General features: G+C 39.9%; 1 protein-coding gene across 3 annotated transcripts in view; it reads right to left on the bottom strand.

Annotated features, from left to right (window-relative positions):
• ADAMTSL3 (ADAMTS like 3) overlaps window positions 1–21,496 on the bottom strand; it is a 177,077-nt gene that overhangs the window by 7,781 nt on the left and 147,800 nt on the right. For all 3 annotated transcript variants that reach the window (XM_015639396.3, XM_015639392.3, XM_015639391.3), the window contains 6 exons: window positions 18,289–19,369; window positions 16,116–16,243; window positions 15,605–15,733; window positions 4,651–4,833; window positions 2,553–2,672; window positions 1,538–1,750 (listed from right to left, as the gene is read on the bottom strand). In XM_015639396.3, coding sequence (XP_015494882.1) covers window positions 1,538–1,750; window positions 2,553–2,672; window positions 4,651–4,833; window positions 15,605–15,733; window positions 16,116–16,243; window positions 18,289–19,369 — 1,854 coding nt within the window. The remainder of the gene's footprint in view (window positions 1–1,537; window positions 1,751–2,552; window positions 2,673–4,650; window positions 4,834–15,604; window positions 15,734–16,115; window positions 16,244–18,288; window positions 19,370–21,496) is intronic.

Raw genomic sequence — 21,496 nt, 5'->3', positions numbered from 1 at the left:
GTCCACAGACTCACTCTTGCAGCACATAATGAATTCTTTAACTTATTGTTTTTCAATGTTCCCTTATTACTTCTGGATTTCTTAAAATAATACAAAAGGGCCTTTTTCAAAGTAGAAATAGTTAAATTTACTGACTGCAGCTATGATGGAGAGACTGTATTGTTTGTTTAACTAGGATGACACTGCTCAGAAGTGCCCTCAAAATGCCTACTGTGCAAAAACCACCAAGGGAGGTTTTACAGCCTCACAAATGCATGGGTATGGCAGTGATGAAACATTTACTTAAGTGTCAGTCACAGTTAAAGCTCAGATCTAGAAAATGGAATCACCCCAAAATACTGCCCAACCTGACTGGAGAGGGGATTGGGCAACCCAAAGGCAGTCCAGCTGAAGATGCAGGTGGACAGTTCAATAACTGGCAGAAATTCTAACTGTAATGAGATCTAGATAAGGATCTAGGGCTGGACTCAGATTTTGAAAAATTCTCTTAGGACATTTTCTGATTTATGTTTGATTTTTTAAAAGTAAAAGTTTTGATAACTGTTGCTTCTCATTAAGATTCGTTTGCAAATGAAATCTCCTTCATAACCTCAGGCACTCCAGAACCCTCCCCAACCATGAACAGTCACCGAGAACATCCTCATACACAGTGGGGGGATCTGACCCTACTGCTTCAGTCCCTTGCAGATCAGTCATAAGCCAAATCAAACTGCTAGGTGAAGAGATAAAACATGCAGAAAAGCTTACAGTGTCAACAGATGCTTGTTTTTAAATCTGAGTTCCTAATTATAATTGGGTTTTAAAAAGAACATAACTATTTTCTAAACACTTAAAAAGTTTAAAGCTTGACAAAATGTTTGCAGATATAGCTGATTGTCCTGCTGGTGCATATACAAGGTTCTTTTAAAATTCATCCATTTTGAAATTCAGTTGCACATTTTATAACCTACTGATAGAAATGTGGTTTTGTGAGAGTGCATTATGCTGGGGAACCTTACAAGACATTCTTGAGAATTTCACATGGAAATCTGAGTGTGCGGTGTGCTCTAGTATACTGATGTGATTAAGGGTGCTTACAGTGAGATCATTACCATATTAATTGTGATGATCCTGAAATATGACAATTACATTAAAATTACTTCTATTATAATGAAGGTATTTCCAAAGATGACCTCCAAGTCAGTGTTGTTTCAGTTTGGTGGGCTACCATGGAGAAGTTTGTTGAAGGAGAAGTTGATAAAACCTGTCTTATTTAAAACTGTTTAAGCAGAAAGATGAATTCTCTCAGCTGCTCAGATAGACAGGCAAGCAATAAGAACCCCCACATGATATTTGGATACACATTAATTACCATATCCAGCTCTGAGTATGGGCATTGTCTATGGACTTATTTAAGACCATTCCCATATGTGAAGCTAAACATGTATTTCTGAGTTACTTTCAACACAGAAAAGAAGGTTAGTTATCAGGAAAGTCTTTACAGAGCGAAAGAATATATTTTAAAGTTCAAGAATTTGTCATATAATTTTCAACAAACCTTCCTTCTTGACATTTACCCAAACTGACATTAGTTTTGCACTAGCTGAAGTCCGACATTGGAATTGTCCAGCAAATTGACCAGAGTTGGTGTTCACCTCTAGGATACGACCCCCAACCAGGGTTTGGTATTCCAAGGTCTTAACTTCCTCAATTGGACTCTCTCCAAAGAGCCACTGGACTGCATTTCTGTGACTGGGTAGCACTGGGCAACCTAAAAAGCAACAGCAGTTTAGCAGGTTTTTCTCAACACACTGAAACATTTGTGAACAAATGTGTACAAGTGAGTGATTCTACATAAAGGACATTACTGTTCTAAATAACAACAAGAATATGCATAAATCCACTGAAGTCCAAGCTATGGCCCAAAATCCTGACTGCCCCTTGAGGGGTAGGAGCTCTCTAAGCTGATGTGTACTTACCACACTTTAATTTCCCTTTCAGTAATCTCCTATAAATTTAACTTCTATAGGAACAAAGTGAAAGGGTGGAAGAATGATTTAAATGGAACAAAGATTACATCCCAGACTCTACAATATGCAAATAGGTCCATAATTGAAGACCTTCTTCTATCTGTTTGGGAAAGGAGTTATAAACACATTAAATGAAATTGCTGCATTTTCACTCCACAGGGCACAGGCAGGGATGGAAATAAATGCATTCATATAGTTGGGAAAAACCACACAGAGCCAAGCTGAATCCCTTCCATTTTTTCAAGCAAAGCTCAAAGAGCAATTACATGGCTTTAGTGTCAGGGTGATTCACCTCACAATGACTTAAGGAAAGCTGTTTTTTGAAAAGCTGAATAAAAGAAATATGATATCTTAATATGATATCTGCATATCTTAATCTAAGGCTTCCTTACTGGTAATTGAGAGCTGAGCTAGAGTTAAGAAATCCAGGTGGAGTCACCAAACCTGGACTCTTGGGAATTGCACTCACTTTTCCCATGGGGCCCCTCTATTTAAATAAAATAAATAAATATTATTAATGAAAAAGCAGAAAAGACAACACACCTATTCTTAGTGGATTTCCAGGTACCACACTGACATTTGTACCAATCCCAGATGCCATCAGGACACGCTTTCTTCTGCTTCCCTTCAATAATTGAGTGTTATTCTCTGTAAGTCTTTGTTCTGTAACACAGTGCATAAGATCTCCTCTGAGCAAGAATTAAATCATGTTGCCAAAAAACATTTCATATCAAAATATCCAGCATGCTAATTATGAAGCAGCAGGGCAATATAGCAGTTTGGAATTCTTTAGGGTCAACTTCATTTATGCAGTTAAATTATCTGTCTAAGAAATAAACTACCTGTGTACAGTGAAACAGAAATTATGTTTATTCAAGTTTCTGAATTAATCAATAAATCAATAAATTTATTGAGTTTGTTAAAAAACCAATCCTGTAACAGTGTAAAAACAAGTTTTTCATGACAACATTATGTATTATTTCATTGCATGCAGAAATTGTAAGAAAAATAATTCTCTCCATGGAATCTAACCAATTCCTCTGTTCCATTAGATGGAATTATGACGAAGTGTTACACTAGAAAAAAGAAGAACATCTTTTAAAATCTCATTATGCATAGAGATAGCATAATGAATGGAGAGTCAAATGCCCATCACTATAGCAACTCCTCCTTTTTATCGTATGCTGGCAGAATAACTGCCAAAAATGTGGGCAATCTGTCAGTAACACACAGTTCTTACCACTTAGTCAACATTTCTGTTTTAATGAATGTACATAACATCTACGACTCTCCTTCCAGAAGGGTTTAAATCTTTTGCTGTATTCTGACTTCTGTGGGTCATTTTACATTGGCTCAACACTTTTCCTCAGTGTGCCATTTCTGAATGAAGTCTCCTGCCTGTAAACACCAGGACAAAAAATGTCTCCACAAAACCACAGAGAGGCCAGCTCCACAGGCAAAGGAGAGGTTGCCTGGTCAGCCCTTAGGGAGTTTCATTGGAAAGGCTGCACAGACTTTGTGCTACTGCTGGACTGCCCCTGATGAGGCAGCAAGTCCTGTAGGCAAGTCAAAAATCTGATGGGATGTTTCAGACAACACTGAGCCAGTGCAATCTGCAAGTCCTGACAGCAGAAGTCCTCCCATTTCACTACAGTCTTGCACAGCCAAGAACTTGCAGAATTTGGCCCTCTCCTATCCACTCCAGATTTATTTAAACTAATGTCACATGACCAGGAATAGAAACAAAATTTAGACTCCTGTGAGCAATCTTCCAGTCACGTCATTATAATAATATTCCTCTCTGGAACATCCGAAGTACATTTTGATGTACTCCAGGAAAACTGAAACCAGGAAGACAGCTTCAGTCTACACTCATCCTCACACAGAGGCTCCTATTATGTCTTTAGAATGTCCTCCTCAGCCAAGAGACCCAAACATCACAGCCTGCCCTAGGTGTGTGCCCAAGAAAGAGACCTTTGTAGCAGGACTGGTCACAGAGAGCTGTGCTGCACTCTGCACAGCAAAGTGGTGAGACAACTCATCTTAGAGCCAAATGATCCATTGACTGCAGTGATTTGCAAGGCATGATTGCATTATACAGAATTGCATTATACAGGATGACATTATTAATTTACTTAAACAGAGGTTTTTCTTTACATTTTCTATTCTGAGAGTTCAGAGCTCATAATCAGAATTTTTTTCTTTTCCACTCCCCTACATTTTATTGGCCTGTGTAATTAAAAAAAATGAAGGCCAAGCCCTAAAACCAGCCTTTGCTTTCATTTTCCTGCATTTTCCTGAAGATTTTCTGAATATCAAGCCTGCCCCGTGTCTCTAGATAGAAGCACCGGCTCCATTGTAATGTGACAGTGGATTTAGTTCCTAATGTGGCAGGTGGTTTAAGGGCTGATTATTTGTTTCCTAGAAGAAGGAAGATGGAACAACCTTGAAGTCACAAATCAAACCATCTGCACCTAGATCCACATTCCAGGAAACACAGAATAGAGAACAGATCCAAATGCAATCAAAATTTTCAAATTTCTAATAAAGTGTTAAAAATGCCCCAACTATTTTATGGTTAAATTTGATTATAAATTGGCTGACTTTTGTTATCAGTAAGGAATTCTCGTTTAGCACTTACCAGTTATGTGGAGAACAGATGCAGCCTCAGCTTTTCCGAGAGCATTAGTTGCTCTGCAAGTGTATGTTCCTGCATCTCCGTAGGAAACATTCCTCAGAAATAAAGAACCATTCAAAACCAAGAAAGAATTGATTTGTAAAACATCTTTCTTCTTCAACCATGTTACATTTGGTTTGGGAACACCTTGAAAATGAAAATATTTAAAACATTTATTGTGAGAGATAATCCATAGGGTTTATATTGCTAACTGCTACTGTAGCAAGCAAGAATCCTGAGCTCCTTCCTCATTTCACAGAGTGTGAAAACCTAAGTAGCAACACTGCAGTAAAACAAGCAGTTTTCACACTCAGAAGAAAACCTCTCAGTTGTGAGTCCTATTAATAATTCAGTACCCCACTAAGAGCAAAGATCAAAGGTTAATTACTGCAAGCCCAGCTCAGACAGCTTTACAGACTGCTACCAGCTCTACAAAGCAATGTGCTCACGGATCTCACTGAAAGATGTGACACTCCTAAACCCAGTCAGGACCAGCTGATGCAAAGATCTGCACACTTCCTTTTCATTCAATCTGCCTCCCACAAGGAAGGAAGGACAGAAGGGAGGAAGAAAGATTTATTTTTTTTTTAATCAAAAATTAGGAAAAAAAAATTGGGGCAACATTATTTCTCTTGGAAAAAATAGATTGGAAACTACATGTGGCCAATTTATGCCAAAACACTTGTGACAACTTCTCCAAGTTGCAGATGTGATTTGGACAGCTTATAGTGACAGAGGGTGAATGGAAGGGATCAGAAAGAGCTATTAACAATGAAAAGAGGGGTTTTCTTGTTAAGCAATCTCAGTTACTGTGGTACAGAAGCCAAAGGGCTACCTTCATTCCTGCTATAGTGCTTGAACTCTGAGAGCCTCAGCTCTTGCAGATAACTCATCATTTTCAGTTTTAATCAATAAATTACTTTGAATGCTTATTTTTAATAAAATTATTTTCCACTGGCACACTACCAGTGGGAAAACTTCAACTGTTTTATTTTCCTCAAATATTCGCCTCTAAAAAGAGATTTTGCAAGTTGGCAAATCAGACACCTCATTGATGTGCTCTGAATGAGCTGCTGCAGCAGAAATGCTCTTTCCAAGTTCCAAAATCCTGGGGAAGTCACTGGGTAAGTCGGCATTTGTGGCACACTGGGCAGCCACGGACAGGCACAAAGGTGCAGGGATGGGACAGGGCACAAATGAAAAAAACTCTTTCACCTGAACTCTTTTTCTCCCTAAATAAATTGGTCAGTGCTCACTGAAGGCTCCTCAACCAGGTTCTGCTACAGGAGCTGACCTGAATGTGGGACATTTGGAAGCTCCAGCCACACTGAATGCTAATTCAGTCTCCTCTCCTCACAGATCATTGTGCAGTATTACTTTACAGATGATGTCTTCATGATGTGGAATGGCCTTTAGGAACAACTTTTACATTTCAATCACTGGCTTAGCACTTCCAATGCACACCTCAAGTTTTTCCTTTGCTGTAATAGGAACCAGACATATTTTTTGGAACCTGCTAGTTCACTGAAGGAAAAAGCTCCCCCCGCCATCTTGTCTAGAAAGGCAGTGAAGAGAAACACTCTGCCTAATCACAGATTTTATTCTAGACAATTTAGCAGCTGTTCTGTGCTTTTAAATTCATGTAGAATTGTGCTTTACTGAATAAAGCTGCATAAAACAAGTTCTGCAGAGTGCACAGTGGTCCAAAAACCAGGTTGTTTTTCAAGTTTCTAGAAGAAGCTTTATGCCACTTTGAAAAATCCATCTGGAATTAGGATAAGGTCTTGGTTTAAGGGTCTTTTTTTCCATTTTACCCAGATTTCTGGCTAAAGTATATAATTCTCAGACATTTTTCCTTTACAGTGTACTTTCCACAGCCATTCAGGCATATATCCTTACTCTGCAGATGGGCTGAAGAGGTGGCGTGAGGATCTGAGCTGTTTTACCCTAAGGCCTAGAGGTTTGCAGCCAGACTGCCCTCACTGGCACCAAAACCCAGCAGGCCAAGCAGAGCCAAAAAGAAGCCCAAAGCAGCACAGCTGAGATAGGGCTGAAGTAAGAAGGTTTAAAGTCAAATTCCACAAAACACAAAAACGTTTGGAATGGTTCAAATTTAAACTTTTAACCTGAGCCTCTATCAAACATCAGCGCAGTATCACCTCATGATAGTCCTCCCTCTGCTCTCATGACAGCATTTAGAAATGTATCTCATTCTCAGGATTTAACTGAAGTCAAATATTTTTCTTCCAAACGTTTTATATCCTAGAGCTATCCCAGAAAAATTGCCATCTCTATTCTTCTACGTGTGCCTCATTCAGAGACATGTAGAGCCTTTTAAAATGTGAACTGGAGTTCAGTTTGCAGAAGACATCTGCAGAATAGCTTTGCCACTCATTTTAAGTTCAAAACTGGGTATCTGTCACACACCTTAAACTCAAGTTATAGCAAATGATTCCTTTTTCTTTCTCCAAAGAGCTGTATTTGTTTCTCTTTAGGGAAAACAAGTGAGTAATACCACACACACAAGTAAATCAGGCCATTACTCAAGTGAATAATGTGAGCACACAAACATAAATTGTAGGTCTGAGGAGAAGTGCAGACAGAGCCCTGCACCACAGGCCAGCAGCCAGTCCAGCTGTCATGCACCAGGAATCCACCCAAGCCATCCTAGGGGTGCTGGCAGCAAGAGATAAAAAGTGTGTAAGGGGGAGTCCATGGAAAAGAAGCAGTTAAACAGATCACACTAAAACCACCACCACTGCTTTACAGGGGCAGTGCACACTGCTGTTTTCCAGCAGCTGATGTTACATGGACACCCTCAGGGTGCACCCATAAAGGAGAGCTGTTTGAGCTCAAAACAGCAGTGGGAATAATCACAACACTCCTGCACTGTATTTTACCTCCAAACTATCAAGGAGTAAGATTTTTATCTAGAAGTTAATTATTGTTATGTGAACTGTGTGATGAACCCCTCTTCACAGCCACTTTGAGGACCCTTCAAGATTTTGCATTTCATGGTTCCATTTCTTTTCCCAGCCTTTGTATTACATGGAAACCAATCCATTATCTGAGAGTGATACTAATAAATACTGGACTGTGTGCTTAACAACTGGTATTTGTAATCAAGCTCCTTCTCTGACCTCTTCACTGGCTTTTGGTTAGGTTGCCATTAACAGTATTAAGGCAAATGCTCAGACTGAGTCCTGAACTAAGGAGAAAAAAAGAAAGATTGCTTCAGAGAAGAATTCAGGGACCTACTGCAGACTGGAGTAGAAGAGAGGAAAAGAGAGGAGGACTCTGCATTCCCTCCAGCCAGGACACAGCTCTATGCCAGAAATCAGGGCCTCTAACCCTGCCTTTCAGAGGAACCCAAAAACTGGAGGGCAAAAATGTGATATAAAGCTTCCAGAGTTGGGCAGCCAGACACAGTAGAGAAACCACTCAGGAAAAAGGCTGATTATCTCCTAATAGACACCCTAGAAATGGATTAAAGAAATAAAGCTGAAGAAAAAGTTATCCCTGTAGTCCAGCTCCTTCACATTCTTGGGCAAAGCAGCACATGCATTTCAAGCTCTTCTGGACAGCTTCAGTTTATCTGTATGTTCATATGGCAAGTGAAAAATCCTTTTCTGCTGTGCATCTCATGAGAGACAGAGTTCTTATTTATATTTTCATTTCTGGAATTCCTATCAGGAGAAACCCTTACTGTTAGAGGACACTTAGAAAATCTAGTTTTAGGTGTGCATTTACTTTTTTGCTTAGGAGTACTTTGCATAAAACTCCATCTCATAACCCATCACAACCCCAGCACACAGTCAGCATTAGCACATTTCAGGTGCAAAACCTTCCACTGTGCAGATTTTCAGTGCTTCCTCTTTAGAAATCAGACTCTGTATTTACTGCTCCTGAGATAAGATTTCCCTTCCCTACAGGTACAGCACAGCACACTGAGCTGAGTCTCATCTAGGAGCTCTTGGGAGAGAGCAGGCAAAGTACACAATTCCCACATTCCTCCTGCAACAAGGCTCTTCCAGTCGCACTGTGAAAAACACCAATTTTCTTACACAGAAACTGAAGGACAGAGTTCAAGCATCCCATCAAAACCAAGAAAAGCTTCAACTTTTCTTCCTAGGCAAGTATTTAAGGCCTAAAACCTGTTTTACCCTTTAGAACTCAAGTAAAGAAAAGCCCAAGAGTTTAAAGCAGTTTTCTCATCCAAATAGAAATGAAACTAAGCAAAAACAAGCCAAAATGAAGCTGCAACTTTTTTTTTTTTCCTAAAACGAGCTGAAATAACTCTTAAGCTTTGGGGCATATTTGCAGGACTTCATGGAGGATTTTGTCCTCTGCACAAGGTTGAATTTTACTGCAGATGCTTGACTCTCACTGACTTAAAGGTTGACTTGCACAGGGACTCTAAATGAACAAAAATAACTTTCACACTGTCTTCAGGAGCCTTTTTCATTACAGAATTGTAGCAAGAACACTTAAAAGCTGAATAATTCCTGGTTTGGTCCCCAGACAGTATGAAAAGGGGAAGGAGGAAGAGGGAAGAGATGGCCTGTAGCCACCTTTGTCTCCTTCCTACCCCATCTCCCTGCAGATGCAGCTGAGGATGAGCCCAAAGATTCAACTCCCCCAAACTGCCAAAGGCTCAGAATCCCTGAGGACAGTAAAGATCCCAGGGATTCAAATGGGAGATCTATCACTGGATCCAGAGAGTAGCAGAATCAAACAATTATATCCTACAGCTCCAAGTCAGGAAATCACTTAGGCATGAGACTAAATCCATCCCAATCAGGGAATATAATTAAACACATACTTAAAATTCAGGATGGCTGTAATTGTCCTTCATGAAAAAAGATGCATTCCTGAACTCAGACCTTCTTAGTCTTAGAAAAACCTTGAAAATGCAAATCTTACTCTTGCAACGGATCTAAATCCTCTTTAAAAGTTCTTCTATAGACCTAAGTGGCTATAAAACTTTTAAAATTAGTTTAATCTATTTTTCTGACCTCAAACACAGGTTATTTTCCACTAGCACTGGAGTGGCTCTACAATACTCAATGTTCCATGAAAAAAGTCATTTTCCACCATGAGTGGCCCTGGGACAGCAAATGTTATGGAAAAAAACTGTAGCTCCGGATGGGACTGCAAAACACGTGTTTTAAGAAAGAAAAAAAAGGAACCTGCACTATAGGGTGCCCTTAAAATATTCAGTGTTCAAAAACAAATTTCCTCCAACCTTGAAAGCCCTGTGAAATATTACACACCATAAAAACCTTGGCCTACTAACTACTTGCTCTAAAACACTGGATATGTCTTCAGAAATTTTTCCCCCAGCTACGTAGAATCTCATAAAGTATTCTGAGTTCCCCATTCAAGAGCAAGGCAGAACTGTGCTGGCACAGAGCACATTTTGCTGCACTTCACTAGAACTTTGCCTTATTTCAGAGGAGAAATTTGCATGTCAGCTTTCAGAGGAAACAATTCTGGGTCAGCTATATACACACAACGAATGTCATCTGATGGTTATTTACCCTACACCCACTAACACCTCCAGAGCATTGAGCATAACCTACAAAGCAATTGCTTCCACTGCTACACCTTCGTATTTTCTCCAGCAGAATTCTCAAACTGCCTTTATAGTCATCTGAATTATACTTGGGCAATCGACTCCTAGTGAACCCTAAAAAGCCTAAACCTGCTGCTACTGAAATTACCCACGTGAATCTTGCCAGCTTCACCAGGAGTAACAGCCCTGAGCAGGGCAGCAGCAGCAGCGAGACATTCTGGCACTCGGTGTGATCCCCTACCTGCCCTCTGACACTGCCCCTTCCCCTGCAGCCTTTCAAAGCCTCACCTCTCCTGCTTCCTACCAGCCATGCAGCAGCCCCTCTTCCTAGGTGGTAGCAGCATCTGGCAGGATTTTGGTATTCTTACCAACATCTGGCCACCTCCTTAGACAGGTTCCCAAAGCAAGACCCCTTCCCACCCCACTCTTGCTATGGCCCTGTCGGATTCTGCTTAGCTCTCTGGCTGTCAAAGAGAACTTAATCTTTTTTCCAGCTGTAGAAGTTTAAGACTAATATTTTTCAAAATCAGGCATTTTAAATAAGGCAACTGTATTTAGCAACTAATGACTGCTAGAGTGAATTCTGCAGTTGACCCCCAACAAAGACTTGTTTGGTGTGCATTAGGACACTTCCACAACTCAGCACTGTTAGCACAGACTGGTTTACCCAGCTGCTGTAATTATACTTTGACTTTACTGAATAACAGTTCTGCAGCACCAGGGACCACACTTTTATCATCAGGCATTCATCATCATAAAGCAGATCCATACACATATACTCTGAAAATATCATTTTGTCAGAAATCAAGAATTGCTATCCTTAGTTAGACATCAAGTCCACTAAATTCTGCACTTTCTATCGAACAATGGGCCCATGGGGATGTGTAGGCAGAGCACAAAAATCATGGCACTTATTGAATAAGCCTTCCTCAACATACCTTCCTACCTTCCAGGACCAGAATTAGCCTTTAGATCATGCCTGTTCCCTGCACTGCTCTTCTCTCTACCTCTTCTAGCTCTTCTATATCATATTTTGAGATGAGATCAGCAGATTGCAAACAGGATTTGCCACAGCTTTAAAGAATGGCCAATTTATATTTTCTATTATTTCATCCATTCCTCTGCCATTAGTTTTGATTTGGACAGTGCCCAGCTGGTGCTCCGTGGAACTGAACCACCACTGCACAGATCTTCCTCTGACTGTCAGTCCTTCAGGGACAGCCACATGCATTTGGCTGCCTTTAGGGTTATTTGTTCTATATGTACATTTATTTTGCAAATATCAACTTTGAACATCCTTTGAGTTCATCTAGATTTTAAATGTTACTTGTGTGATCATCCTGCTGCAACTCTTCACAAGGAGTTTTAGATACATTAGCCTTTATAAATCTTCTTTGTTCACAGTTTTAGTCAACTGACTGATCACATTCCTTTCAAGAACTCTTATAAAAATGTTGAGCATCCCAAATCCCAGAACAGCCTTTGGGGCACCCTACTCTTTCTTCACTGTAGATTTAACCACTTGGTCCTCTCAGTCATTTAAGCAGGTGCTAACCACTGAGGCAACCTCTGCCTTAACATAATTAGAATTTGTTAAACTTTGCCTAGGCAACTTCTCAACAGCTTTTTGAAAACTGAAGTAGGAAGTATTTGAAATTTTACCTTCCTCTAACACAATCCATCTCAACCCCTCCTGAACTAGGAATTTAAAGGAAATTTATTTTCAAATTTATTTTCTTTAGCAAAGCTGTGAGAGAGGAAAAAAAAAAATCAGTGCTGTAAACAATTTCAATTTATGGATTTCCCTCCCATCTCCCCGAGGCTCTATCTGCCTCAGAAAGTAGTGGAAGGCATCAGGAATGTGTTTTTATAGAGACCTAGTAGGTACCAACGTCCCAAAAGATACCCAAAATGTGTTTGGAGGAGGATTGCTTTGGACTATGCAGTCAGTCTTGCCTGGACCCTCAGCCATGGTGCCCATTAGTACTGGCAAAGAATCAGGTACAGTCACACCCTTCACTTTAGTTATATCCAAAGGGATTCCGTTTTCAGGTCCCCAGACTGTTACAAGACACAAAGCAAAGCACAATTAAGCTTTTGAACATCTTGCAGTCCTTCCTACTTCAGCCTGATCCAAACAAAAACTCTAATAAAGATGCACTTACTGTAAAAAGCACAAGAGCAAAAGATTTTCCTTCTATTATACTAATTATAAATACTGTCATTCCTTCCTCATAAAATAAATCTGTACACACTTCTTTAAACATCTGAAATGTATTATTAATATCCTTTAGAACATACAAAAAAAGCAAATCCTATGCATTAAACTTCCATATTTCTTCACTCATGTCTTCTAAAGGGGTTAAGCATAGAATACAAAGAACAGCATCACCGTTACATTTGGAATAGTGTGGGTAAATGAAGCAACAGATGGAAAATCAAATTCTCGATTTTTTTCTGGATCTGTTTCAAGTTCCAACACTGACAGCAAGTACTCGGTCCACCTTTGTGAAAATTCTGTGCAAAAAGATACAACAGTTTTCGTGTGTTTCTCACAATTTTTTATCAGTATGTTATTATTAGAGAGCCAAAATGTATTCATAGGAATGCAGAATTTGGATGAAGGTGCAGATTCTACTTTTCAAGGCTTGTGTGCCAAGACATTTCAGAGCTGCAAAGAGAAGTGTAAACAAGCTCAGCTCAGTGTGTGTCACTTCCCTGCTCTCTCCAGCAAGGGGCAGACAACGCACATTTTATTCATATTTCCACTTTTTCCTCTGTTCTGCTTCAACTTAGAACTTTCAAAGTTTTTTCAATAAATGGAGTCTGACAGTTTTAGTTTATTCTAGCAATAATCACAAGACGTTTTTTTCTGCAAATACAATAAATGTTATCCAAGAGCAATTTGGAGCAATCAGTATTGATATTTATACCATGTGGGTTGATTGAAAAGCTCTTGGCTGTAAGAAATGGAATATGAATCTATCCCAAATGTATGAATATCTTCTAACTTATGCTCGTGTGGGAGCTATAAAAGAGAGTTTATTATAATTAGTGGAAAAATAGTCTTGTTATAAACTAAAAAGGGAAAAGAAAGAGATACCATCAGTTTGTACAGTTCAGCTAACTTTTTTATTCTGTTCTTTGATGCACTTCTGTTTACTAGGCTACACTGGTCTTCAGCAATTCAAAGGGCTTTTTTCAGTCTCAATATGATTTTTAGAGTGTGAGAGAAAGGCTTTCAAAAGGATAAAAGAACCAAATTAGCAACAATGAAAAAGAAAAAAATTTGAAAAAGAAAAAAAGAAAAGGCCAACGCTGCACAAATTATTAAACTTTGCATCTTCAATAGATCAATTTCTTTGCAGAAGAAACTATGGATTGAACAACTCTAAAAACATCTTTTAGGTTATTCATTCTACAGAAAAAAATTCTCAGAGGTCACTGCAACCAAGAAATTTAAAAGCAATTTAAGAATTCTACTGCTGACATGGCCCTAATACTCTTCACACACACGGACTCTTTATTCATTAGATAGTTCTTCTTGTGGAGAACTATTTTGGGGGCTAGCAGGAGCCTCAAAGACCAGATGTGACACCAGTGAGAAATCTGTGTGAGTAATGTCTGTGTGGAAGGATCCTGAAAAAGCTCCTGGCAGAACGTGGAGAGCACCAAGACTCATCCAGTGATGTTTCACTCAGTGGAACTCACAGGGCAAGCACATCCTCTGCAGAGCAGCCAGGAAGGGCAGCGAGGAAGAGGTGCTGCAGCTCCAGCCAAGGTCTCCCTGACTCTACAAGAAGAGCTCTCTCATCATTACTTTTGCAGGTCTGATCATTCACATTGTGTTTTACCAGCATTCACAATGGAGTTCTCATCCTCCTACACTGCAAATGGACATATTTTTGTGTCCCACCTATCTGACAAACGTATCAGCATAAGGTGCTATTAAATTAAATCTTCTGAAGTCAGTGGTTTATTCCTTTCCATTAAGGAAAGGAGAACAGGAAAACTCTGCTTACATCATTGCAAAAGTTTTTCTGCTTCTAGACTTAGTGACATTTTAAGACATGAAAGCTCTATTTTATTCACAAACAGTAATACTTACTTCCCCAGCAATGACAGGAAATAAAGCAATTAGATAAATCATTTTCTAAGTCAACACTGGTGTCTCAGCATAACTAAAGTTTGGCTCACCAATATATACAATTCTAAAGCATTTGGAAATCTACAGTCCCATGTGAAAATATTAATTTATATTTAAATTGCTAACTGCCTACCCATCCTAACAATATTAATATTAACAGTGTGACATGAACTCTCTGCTGAATTTGAGATGTAGGTCAGTTATGCACAGAGTTGCCAAACTATAGTTGGAAAATATTACTTCATCAAAGAATTAGCCTTGGTACAACGGTGAATAGCAGAGCCACATGTCCTAATATATGTCAGCCTGGCGCCACTATTGTATGCAGAGCTATTTGCATATATATATTTCTATCACTACCCTGGTTCAGTATCAACACCCTCTGATATGCATTTCCCAGCACATAAATGTGAGCAGCAAACTGGGCTGCTCTGAGGTCGTTCTGTGCACTCACTTGCAACGTTCGTGGTTATTTGCACTTTCACACATCATCTTCACAAAAGGCTGAGCTCAGCTTATTAAATGTTTGACAGAATATTGCTGCTGTGACTGAAATCTTACACTTTAAACTTCAGATAGAAATGGTAAGATTAAAAAGAAAATAGGTACCTTTCCAGCAAAGGGTTAGGAAGATAAAATGAAGCAGTGAACTGCTTAATGCATGTTAATTCTGATTAACATTATTCCTCCTCCACAGATGTTGAGGCAGAAAATATGTGTATTCTCTCATAGCTCGGCACTTCTGCAGCTGCAGACTGATGGATCTAAAAGGTGAGTTTACTTCACCACCAGGTTTAAAGTTCTATTAGGCTACGGCTGGAGATTTCATTTTCAGTTTTAACAATAGTCTAGACAGATGTGCATCTCCAACAGGGATGAGGAAAGTTCTTTGATGAGCAAGTCAGCTGGCCACACTCGCTATTTCAGCAAAGTACCCTGCACTCTGGTGGGCTTTAAGCTCTGTAGTGGAGCCCTAGACCACTTCTTGGAAAGAAAGCCCATTTAAAGGAAATCCTGAACACACAGATGTGTATTTAAATTGAAGTGACAGGCAGAAAATAAATAGATGTGGGTGACATGACTAATAAAAGACTAATGATCAATGATTTTCTGCCTTCAAGGGTAATTTATTTCAAGATATAAGGTGAATTTCTGATTCTAATGTTACAAGCAACGTCAGTGCAGTTCTTACTTACCTTTCACTGGACATTCAATCAAAACATTTGCTCCAATTCCTGCCACGATTGTACCTCCAACAACTGCAGAGAAACTTCTGGCTTCCAGATTTGTCATATTTAACACAGAGGACAAGATGACAGGCACCTCTTTGAAATTAAAGGGATAGTAAGTTTTAAAAGCTTTATTTAACTTCTAAACATAGATCTTGTATTTAAATTTATCATGTTTGGAATAGAATTCAGTCTGCAAAGAAGCAGCCAAAAAAGACAGGTGGGACACATACAGGTGGACTGAGTTCACACCTGTTGTGGTTTTAGAGCAGCAAGACCATCTTACTGCTGCCTATTAAATCAGGCAGAGTTTCATGGGTTGCCACTAAAAGAAACTATTTCACACTGCAGTGGGCATGGGTGTTTATATGCATGTATTTATATACATATATATGTATGTGTGCATGTATGTGTATGTACATGTGTGTGTGTGTGTGTGTGTGTAAAAGCCTGATTTTATAAAATGGCACTATTTTACCTGCATGCAACAGCAGTGATGTTTCCATATCAAAACCAGAGTCATTAACAACCAGACATCCATAGGTACCAAGTTCCTTTTGAGTAGGATTCCGAATCTGCACTTTTCCAGTGTTGTCCAGGACCACCCTGCACAATAACCAAGGAAATAGAAGGGTTAGTACCCTGGGACAAACCCAGCTCAATCCCCTTGCAAGAGTTACAGCAGCAAAGCTCCTTGTTTAGGAGTGTGCAGCTCCAGAGCAGTCACAGCTCTGCCTCCTCTCTGGTGGCAGGAGGGGAGCTCTCAGGGATACACACAGGGAGGATTGTTCAGATCTCCTGATCCTACAGGGCTGTGTCCTACTTGCAGCCCTTTGAAGGACAGTGCATTTGCTACCACAAACCAGGATCCCCTGGGAACAAAAGTGTGAATAAATCAGAATACCACAATTAAAAGTATTAGGCTTGGCAAGAAATTGATCTCTCCAGAGCAAGCTTGGTTTTCAGCTGGATTGGGGAATTCACAAATCTGTGGCCTGATCTGACTTTCAAATTACTGTGGGGTTGGGGCTGTTGGGGCTTTTTTTTTTTTATTTTTTTTATTTTAAATATCATCATTGAAGCTAAAATCTTCCAGCAAAATCTCACAGGTGTTTTGAATACCTTGCCTGCCCTCTGAGGGGCAGGGTATTACAGACAGCATCACAGGCTGGGGAAGAGGCTGAAAATAACTTTCCTGCTCTGGTACCTTTCTCAGCACTAAGTGACACGACTTGCCATACACTCAGCACATCCCAAAAACCTGCAGCTGGTGTTTTCCCACACTGAGTACATCTAAATAATAATAAAATAATATTAAAAATACTTGTGTCTCAACAAAAGAAGCCACCTCATGCATGGCTCAAGTACATCCTTCTCTACAAACCTGACAGATAAAGACCATTTACCTCCTCACACTCTTTCAGATGCAATTCTAGTAACATCACTTTTGAGTCTACACACATATATGTGGATTTGTGTATAAGAAACCTTACTGGGAAAAAAATTAGGAAATAAACCTAATATATGCCTGAAATGCGAGAATATCAGTCTGGACTAAAATTAGGAAGCAAACATACTTGTGAATAAACAAAACACCACCATATCCACAAAAATCAAAGTATCACTTACTACAAATTAATGGAAAATTATGCGCATTTCATAAAGTAAACATAACTGGTGGGAGCTACATGGCTCCAAAAACATTTGCACTTTTTAAAATGGCTTAGTTTGTGTGTCTTTGCTTTAATTGATAGCCCTGCAGAAGTATATTTTTCTTGGCAGTGCATTTAATCAGTTAAATATGTTGAGAAATATCCAAAAGTGCCTTTATCATTTCAGAACCGGTTTTTTCATAACTCAAGAGCTAGCTATAATTCCAAGAGGCTCACACACAAAGTTAATGTTAATATTACCAGGTGAGTTTCTAATTTATCAGCACTCAAGTAGAAGTATTTGTTCAGTCTTGAGCAAACATCTGATTGTAACAGCTTGCTGTACTCGTTTGTCAGCTCTCAAATGTGATGGCAATACAGGTTCTTTATTAGTTTGAATTTCACTGTCCTAAATAGAAATATTTTAAAGTATTGAAAAACATCCATAAAAGCTCCTTATTTTAATTTTTCAGTTGAACTTATGCAGCTCCACTAATACCCAAATGGTGTGTTGAAGAATGGGGGTACCAGTGATATTTTCCCTTCTTAAAATGAGTTAAGAGCTAAGACTTCTTTTCATCTATACCATGGCAGATGTTTTTAATGTGTTCCCACTGAGTATTTAGTATCTGAATGAACCCAATAGCCTCTCTAATTTGCGGATAAATCTGCTCTTTTTCTGACATAACTGAAATGATTAAAGCACATCAAAAAATATGGCCAGGACATCCAAAACACTTCACCTTATAAAAATAGTCAGTCCTCCTATGTAGTATCCTGGAAATGTCCAAACACTTGGATGTCAGTAAAGCCAAACAACGTGACAGATACTTGAAAGAATAAAAATAAATTACTTAGCTAAAAAGATGGAAGGCCCAGTGGCCATGCTTATCTCATTTTTACAACAGTATGTTCTAATATTGCACAGGAGGGTGGATTTTTTCCGTCAATAGCAACATAAGAAGTCATTCAAAAGTAAAAGAGAAGTTATTTACTTACTTTGCAGAGGCTTTTAATGTCTCGCCATCTTTTGTCCAAGTATATTTCACTTCACTAATACCAGCTGTTTCACACAGTAGATTGACAGCATGAGTATTCTTGGTCAGAAAAACTGTATTTCCAATTCGTACAGTTACTGTTTTGTTGAAGGAAACTTGAGGAATTTCCTTTTGCCTCATAATAACTGGAACCTTCTGGTCAAACATTAACTTATCAACCGTTTTTGTGCTGAAACGTTCAGATTCGTTTGGCGACTTGCCTGTGAGTTTTGAGGCAACTTTCTCATCCTGGGCCTCTTTCCATTTTTCAGTAGTTGGTTGTGGAGGCCTGGATAACGCAGCAATCAATTGGTAGATGAGCTGGGACGCCAAGTCATCGCTGACTTCTCCAGTTTCAATGAGCTGACTCATGTTCCCTATCAGCTCCTCGAACTGTGCGGTGTCCATGCTGTAGGCGCCCTGCAGAGCTGCAGCCTCCAGGCGTTTGTTCCTGAACTCACGAGAGCCAAAGCCTTCTGCTGAATTGCTCCCAAAGCTTTCAAGGTTCCTCAGGAGCGGCTGATCATTCACTTGCCTGTCACCCAGGTAGAGCTCGTTCTTCTTGCTCCACATTTGCCACATTTTGCTCATCTTGTGCCATTTGGCGCCGAGGCTGTTGGCCTCGTTGTGATCCGGGTCACCGATGTCGCTGGGCTGCTTCCGAAGCGGCGGGGGCTCGATGAGCCTGTTGTCAGTGCCGATCAGTTTGAGCACGAAGGTTTCGTGCGCAGAGCCCGCAATGCACCGGTACACCCCAATGTCCATGGCTTCGAGACAGTGGATCTTCAGAGAGCCTGACTTAGTGATGCCAAGCCTTTTGGAGTTCTGTAAGTGCTGTCCATCTTTCTCCCAACGGATAAGGGACTTCTGGAACCTTCGCACAGGGCACTTAATTACCACAGATGTTTTTGGGAGTAGGTAGGCTCGGCTTCCTATGGTAAAATTAATGCGCTTCTCTGGCCTTGTCTGAATATAAACTCGGTGAATGCTGACAATCTGAGGTCCATGGGCAGAAAACTTTGCTGGAAGCTTGGGCTTGATCTCTGCAAGAAAACAATGTGTTGAAAAGCATCTAGTCATTGGCAGTCATGCTTACAAAATCTGCTTTTCACAGAACACTTGAAACAGCTTTTCCTGACTTTGTTCAAGTCCAGACTGCAACACACAGAGCTTTTATCTGAGTCACAAAAACGCAAAAGTATGAACAACATGAAACCATAACATTCCCTTGCTTTGGCCAAGAATTCTATTCCTTCTTCCCCAACTCTCCTAACAATAAAAGGATACAGGCAACACATACCTACGTGAAGGTCGTAGATAACGTACACATATATGAAAGGATATATACATGTATCATATATTATTTCATATATATGTTCTTGTTACGCTTATACTTCCTACTGCTGCCTCAGAAAAGCTAGGCATGCTGGAAATGAAAAAGCTGAATTTAAAAAATGTGAACACATTATCACTTTCCCCACATTTGAGCACTGTTGAGTGCAGAATGACTTAAATTAAACAAAATCTATCCAAAATGTAAAGTTCCCCTTGACTCTTATTTAAAATGTTGGCTGGCTGTGCTGGTTGCCTGAGTCAAGCCAAACTGATAGCAGCGCAGGAGGTGAAAGAAGCAGTCAGTGAAGACACAGTACACGCAACAGGCAAAGACACTCTGTAATCATAGGCTGAGGGTAATTCATTAGGATTGAAAGATGAGTTGCTGACAGTGTTGTGCCAAGCAAGTAGGGAGGGAAGGGAAGAAAGAGAGAAATAAGGCATCATTTTGAGAGGCTGAATATAGTGACCAGATAAATTACGAAAGAAGGCAATAACAGCATAAAGCTTTGTGCAGGCTGGGTATAGAGACACTGGGTTTTATGAAGCTCCTCCTGCACTGAACTGCAGGCACCTGGATGCTGTAAGGTTTCTAGGGAGCTGCCAGGATGAACAGCACCACAGACAGGCTTTCCCAGCAGAGCTGGGGAGGCACAGGGGCACGGCAATGTTTTGGATGACTCAGTGCTGGCAGCACCATGCCCGCTTTGATCAGCAGAGCTAATCTGGCAGGGAGGAAGAAAGCGCTGCGGGAGCGAGGGCAGCACCCCCCAGCCCTTCCATGCCAGGTCCAGTCAGCCACATGGGAAGAGTCGGGAAACAATGATGTTGGTGCTAGAGAACAGCCCAGCTGTGTTCGGTGACCCAGCGGTTTGGTATGTGACAGAGGGAAAGCTCAGAGCCCACAGAACGAGCTGAGGAGACAGGAAATGGACACACAGATCACACACCACTGCTCAGCTCATCTGAACCTGAAATCAGCACTGCTTTCCACTTGGGAGCTACTTAAATAAAAAGACAACTGCACTGATGGCACACAAATGATACCCAAAAAAGCTGCATGTACATGTGCTCCAAATATGCTGTGAAGAAATAGGTGAAAAGCTAAATGCTTGGAGCATTCAATAAGTGTGTTCACTATAGGAACTACACCCTGGAGTGCGTTCTTATGCTTATAAAACAAAATGGTTATTTTCAATGTTTTGGGTAATGAGTTCAGACCTGTGGGGATATCATGGTTTCATAATTACACAGCTTTTAAATTGGGATTTGTTATCCAGATACAAGGTTCTCTCAACCATTTCACATGGTACAACAATTAAATTGTTTTAGGCACTCAGTTTACTAAAATTATTAAAGTAGCGTCCTGTTTTTAATAAGTTATTTGGCCCCAAATATTTATTTTCAGGGAAGTGTTCCAGTTTATATCTTCCATTTCCAAAATCCAACTTACAGACACAGTAAGTGTAACTTTAAACACACAAATTAAAATACTTCAGGCTGTGGTCTGTTTACACTAGTTATTCCAACTTAGAATTAAACCCAGTGCGTACTTATAAATATGTTAACAAGTCTCATCCATTTCATTTCTTTAAAAAAGACAGACCACTAACTCTCATTAGCAGCTCAACACTAAAGGGTGTGTGTGTTTTTACTGGTGACTGGTGAGCAAGGCTGAGAGTGAAACAAAGTTCAGAGTTGTGGATGGCAGGCCATATAAATATATAAGGTCATATGAATGTATGAGGCCATGTAAGTATGCATTCTCTAGTTCCTTACTGTCATTCAGTCTTGCAGCTGCTGAGCTAATGGACTGTTTGGGAGAGTAAAGGCAA

Source organism: Parus major, chromosome 10 (genome assembly GCF_001522545.3).
Source record: "Parus major isolate Abel chromosome 10, Parus_major1.1, whole genome shotgun sequence".
Lineage (NCBI taxonomy): Eukaryota > Metazoa > Chordata > Aves > Passeriformes > Paridae > Parus > Parus major.
The sequence above is the reverse complement of the archived record's forward strand: the minus strand, read 5'-3'. Positions and strand labels throughout refer to the sequence as shown.